This window comes from Otolemur garnettii, unplaced genomic scaffold (assembly GCF_000181295.1).
Source record: "Otolemur garnettii isolate 467f Iridium unplaced genomic scaffold, OtoGar3 scaffold00108, whole genome shotgun sequence".
NCBI lineage: Eukaryota > Metazoa > Chordata > Mammalia > Primates > Galagidae > Otolemur > Otolemur garnettii.
Window position 1 is genome coordinate 286,914 of NW_003852503.1, and position 4,911 is coordinate 291,824.

Here is a 4,911-nt window from a genome sequence, read left to right on the forward strand (position 1 = left end):
GGGAGGGAGGGGGAGGGAAGGGAAGGGAAGAGAAGGGAAGGGAAGGGGAGGAGAGGGGAGGGGAGAGGAGAGAAGAGAAAAGAGCATGACGACTCAGGGACTCCTTATCTGATATGTGAGTCAACATCATTGGTCATCATCAGCTTGCTGTGAAGAACAAATAAACTTTACACACACATACACATGTTCAGATGGCTGTAAGGGACCAAAGTTACCATTATTACTCTGCAGATCCGTGGAGGGAAGCTGATGATGTCACATGCACACAAGAGTGATGCAGGGATGTATGTGTGCGTGGCCTCCAACATGGCAGGGGAACGGGAGAGTGCAGCAGCTGAACTTGTGGTACTGGGTAGGCTCAGGGGGGGTTGGAGGTACTGGAGTGAATAGCCTGGGAAGTCAGTAGCTGCTCAAACACCCTGACTGTTCACTCTCTCCCACTCCATAGAGCGTCCCTCATTCCTGCGGAGACCAGTGAATCAGGTGGTCCTGGTCAATGCCCCTGTGAATTTCCTATGTGAAGTGCAGGGGGATCCCCTACCTCGTCTACATTGGCGCAAGGAGGATGGGGAACTGCCCACAGGCAGGTGAGACGCTGTAAGGAGACCAAACCAGCTCAAGAGCCTACCCTGCCCTAAAAAACTGGAAGGCAGGGCAGAGAGAAGTCTGTTCCCCAGAACCTGTGGCTCTTGTCCTGTCTAATCCCCACCTCCTTTCAGGAGTCCATAGGTACTAGCTTCTGCCCCTATTGAATCCTGCCTTGTCCTTATGTACCCTGACCCTGGTGTCTGTCCTGGGGGAGAGAGAAGGGGTCTGTAGCTGTGTCCAACGCAGCCTGGGGGTGGGGAGTGGAGCAGGTATGAGATCCGCAGTGACCACAGCCTTTGGATTGGTCGTGTGAGTGCTGAAGACGAGGGAACTTACACCTGCGTGGCAGAGAACAGCGTGGGCCGTGCTGAAGCATCTGGTTCCCTCAGTGTCCATGGTGAGGGCGCTGTCTGGGACTGCCTGTGGTAGGGATGCTATGATGGAAGAAGGGGATGAGTAGAGGAGAAGGGGGAGGAAAGGCGGAGCAGGGGATGTGGGTGGGGCCCCTGAGATACCTGCTCCTACTTAAGCCAAACTTGGGCTTCTCTCTCCTCTTCCTTCAATCTCCCTTCTTAGTGTCACTGACCCCACTCCTTTGTCTCATGTCCTCTTCCCAGTCCCACCCCAGTTGGTGACCCAGCCCCAGGACCAGACAGCAGCTCCTGGAGAGAGTGTGACTTTCCAGTGCGAAACCAAAGGAAACCCTCCACCTGCCATTTTCTGGCAGAAGGAAGGGAGTCAGGTGGGTGGCCATCCCCATGGCCCTTCCCACCAGGCCTCCTCTGTGCCTAAGCCTCCCTCATTCTCTCGACATTCTGCAAACATCTCTCTGGGGCTTCTGTTTTACCTTTGGTCCCCCACTCCCCAAATCCTTGCAGGTTATTAGGGGGAAAGTAAATTAGATAATGAATATAAAAGATAAAAGTCCTGGAGCATATTTGACACTTGAAAAATAAATGACAGTAATATGTTAAGGTAGGAAGGAACAGTTCTAGATGGCAATTCCCAGGAGAGTTTTTCTATTTGGGGCAAGGTTGTCCTGAAGGTATAGGAAACTCCATCAGATCTCTCCTCCCCCAGACTTCTAGAACCTTAGGCTTTGGACATAATGTACAACTCTAGAAATCAAGTATTGAGCCAAAGTTTCCCAGGGTAGGAAATTACTTGCTCTTCTGTTTACAGCTATTCTTATTAGCTGTCAAGGTACTTCCAGGGAAAGCTCACGGTCATCCATCTCCAAGCTAGCAAACAACCCCGAGAGCACACAACCTGAATGAATGTTAACTGACATTACAACATGAGTAACTCCTTCTAAAGAAAGGGAAGGACTTTTGCTACCAGGAAACAGGATCAGTAAAATAAAATAAGTCTCGTTATCCCAACACCACTGGGAATCCGACAACCCGCCACTTCCTTCCAAATCCACAGCCACCATTTTCCAACATCTTCTCTAGCACCTGGAACTACCGGATTTCAATTAGATTCTCACATGAATAAAAATGGTGCTGGTAGTAGGGGGTGGGAGTAGGTGTCAGTCAGGGGCTAGGCATGGTGCCACCTAGCCTGAGACCCAACCCTGCCTCCCTATTTTCCACATATCTATCTAATAAAAAACATTAAAACCAGAGAGAAGGGGGAAGTATTTAATATTTATCACATACTGTGTTAGAGAACCTTCATGGGATTATTTCATTTCATCCCCATAAGTATCCTTTTAAGAGTCAAATTTGGGTAAATTTGGGCTTAGGGAGGTTAATAGCTTGCTCAGAGTTTCCCAGTGAAAAGTCATAGGGCTGGGAAGTAGACCAAAATTGTCTAATCAAATTCTCTAATGTTTGTGAATAAGTTTAACTAGTTTGCCCCAGGTCACATCACTGGCTGGGGACACAGTATGAATTAGGAATTCTCTGGATTCTGAGATTTATGGGAATGGGGCACTCTCCCTGCCCACCTGCCTGCTCATTCCCTACCTTGGTCCCCACTACCCACTCCAGGTCCTGCTTTTCCCCAGTCAGTCACTTCAGCCCACAGGGCGCTTCTTAGTCTCTCCAAGAGGCCAGCTCAACATCACTGAAGTGCGGAGTGGGGATGCTGGCTACTACGTGTGCCAGGCTGTCAGCGTGGCTGGCAGCATTCTGGCCAAGGCTCTGCTGGAGATAAAAGGAGGTACATGCCCGTGGAGATAGGCTGGACCCACGGCTTGGAAGGAAATAATGTCCTAAAGAGATCTGTTTCTCTTGGATTCTACACACTGTGTCTGCAAGTGGAGGGCTGTGCTCCTGAGGCATGTCCTTGAAGTTTAGAAACCAAAAGCAGCAGCCACTAATAGTCACCTGGACCCAGTCAGAGACTACAGATAAATATCAAAGCCACTGCTATCACCAGGGGGTTGGGAGGAGGGCGAAGGAGCACAGAATGGGGTGGGGGGCACTGGTTGCCTAGCCCTAGACTCCTCCCCTGAAAGGACCAAGTTCTTCCTTTCTCAGCCACCTTGGATGGGCTGCCTCCCATCATCCTCCAGGGACCAGCCAATCAGACACTGGCACTTGGCTCCTCTGCATGGCTGCCATGCAGAGTGACTGGAAACCCTCAACCCAGTGTCCGATGGAAGAAGGATGGGCATTGGCTGCAGGGGGATGAGCTCCAGCTCACCTTCATGACCAATGGTACCTTGTACATCGCCAATGTGCAGGTGAGTGTCACCCCTGGGGCCTTAGTAACTGAGAATGGCTTTCTGGTCCACATTGCCATTGCTAGTAAGTACCCACTGGGTGTTCCCCTGGGAACTTACTGGGCCTCCCCTTTGTTCTCTCAGACCTCCTAAAGCGTCCAGCGTCCTCCCTATCCTCTGTTATCTGCTTCCACCCCTCCCCTCCCATGCTCCGCTAGCCAGTGCTCTACCTTCTTCTGCAGGAGATGGACTTGGGTTTCTACAGTTGTGTGGCCAAGAGTTCCATAGGGGAAGCCACATGGAGTGGCTGGCTTAAGATGCGAGGTGAATGTTTTCTTCTTTTCCTTGTTTTGACAGCACCGTTCTTCAGACCTTCTTCAAAGGCAGTCAATACCTCCCTCAACCCCAGGATTAACTTACCTTGTAAATGCCATGGACTTGGTGGTAGAGAGGAGGATGGGGAAGTGGTGCCCATGAGGGCAGATGTGAGTAGGGGTTAGTAAACTTTCTCCTCTGACCGCTGCCACTGGTCAGAGCTCTACAGCTCCTCTGGGAAGGAGTCACGTTACATTGGGGTCATCCTTTCCCCATCCTTCTACTTAAAGATTATCTCCTACTGCAGAAGATTGGGGAGTATCACCAGATCCCCCTACAGAAGCCAATACCCCTCCGGGGCCTCCTTCTCAGCCAGTGGTCACTGAGATCACCAAGACCAGCATTACTCTGACCTGGAAGCCCAACCCGCAGGCTGGGGCCACAGTCACCTCTTACGTGATAGAGGCCTTCAGGTATGGAGAAAGTTCTGAAGGCAAACTGGGAGAGTTAAAAGGATGATAGCCTATGTCTTTAGAGCCTTTGCAATTGTGTGGTGGGATTCTCCAGTCCCCTCTCTCAAGGTAAGGAGGTAGTAGTGGTCCACAGAGAATGGATGAGATGGAGTAGACAAGTTGGGGTTTCCTGGCTTGGACAACCCTGCCACCTCATTCCTGTTACAGCCAAGCAGCTGGCAACACGTGGCGGACAGTGGCAGATGACGTGCAGCTGGAGACACACACAGTCAGTGGTCTGCAGCCCAATACCATCTACCTGTTCCTGGTGCGAGCAGTGGGAGCCTGGGGCCTCAGTGAGCCCAGCCCCATCTCTGAGCCTGTCCGCACACAGGGTAAGCTCAGAGACTTGGGCTGGGGGGTATGATATGTAACATCATGCCTGTCCCCACCCGGTGACATTGTGGCAGTTCATAGGGTGCTTTCCTGCTATGCTATGCTATATTGGTGGCCAGCCTGGAATAGGAGGTCATGTTTCCCTCTCCTAGGGGCAAAGAGAGAGCACAGGGTGGAGGATATCCATTGGGGATATTTACTCATCTTGGTAGCTCTCACTTCTGAGTCTTTTACTCATAGATAATATAATTTATTAAGACCAGAAGGGACTATGGAGGCATCATCTGCATGTTAGACGTGAGGATCTGAGACCTTGAAAAGATGTTCTGGGCTCGGCGCCTATAGCTCAACCGGCTAAGGCGCCAGTCACGTACACCTAAGGTAGCGGGTTCGAATCCCCAGCCCGGACCCACCAAACAACAATGACGGCTGCAACCAAAAAATAGCCGGGCGTTGTGGCGGACGCCTGTGGTCCCAGCTACTTGGGAG

At 51.3% G+C, this 4,911-nt stretch overlaps 1 protein-coding gene across 1 annotated transcript in view; it reads left to right on the forward strand.

The window, feature by feature from the left end:
• The window catches only part of ROBO3 (roundabout guidance receptor 3), an 18,612-nt gene that overhangs the window by 5,048 nt on the left and 8,653 nt on the right, over positions 1 to 4,911 (forward strand). The window contains exons 4-12 of the mRNA XM_012809536.2: positions 232 to 352; positions 449 to 587; positions 858 to 985; positions 1,206 to 1,330; positions 2,583 to 2,754; positions 3,075 to 3,280; positions 3,502 to 3,583; positions 3,882 to 4,047; positions 4,255 to 4,421. Of these exons, the coding sequence (XP_012664990.2) occupies positions 232 to 352; positions 449 to 587; positions 858 to 985; positions 1,206 to 1,330; positions 2,583 to 2,754; positions 3,075 to 3,280; positions 3,502 to 3,583; positions 3,882 to 4,047; positions 4,255 to 4,421 (1,306 nt within the window). The remainder of the gene's footprint in view (positions 1 to 231; positions 353 to 448; positions 588 to 857; positions 986 to 1,205; positions 1,331 to 2,582; positions 2,755 to 3,074; positions 3,281 to 3,501; positions 3,584 to 3,881; positions 4,048 to 4,254; positions 4,422 to 4,911) is intronic.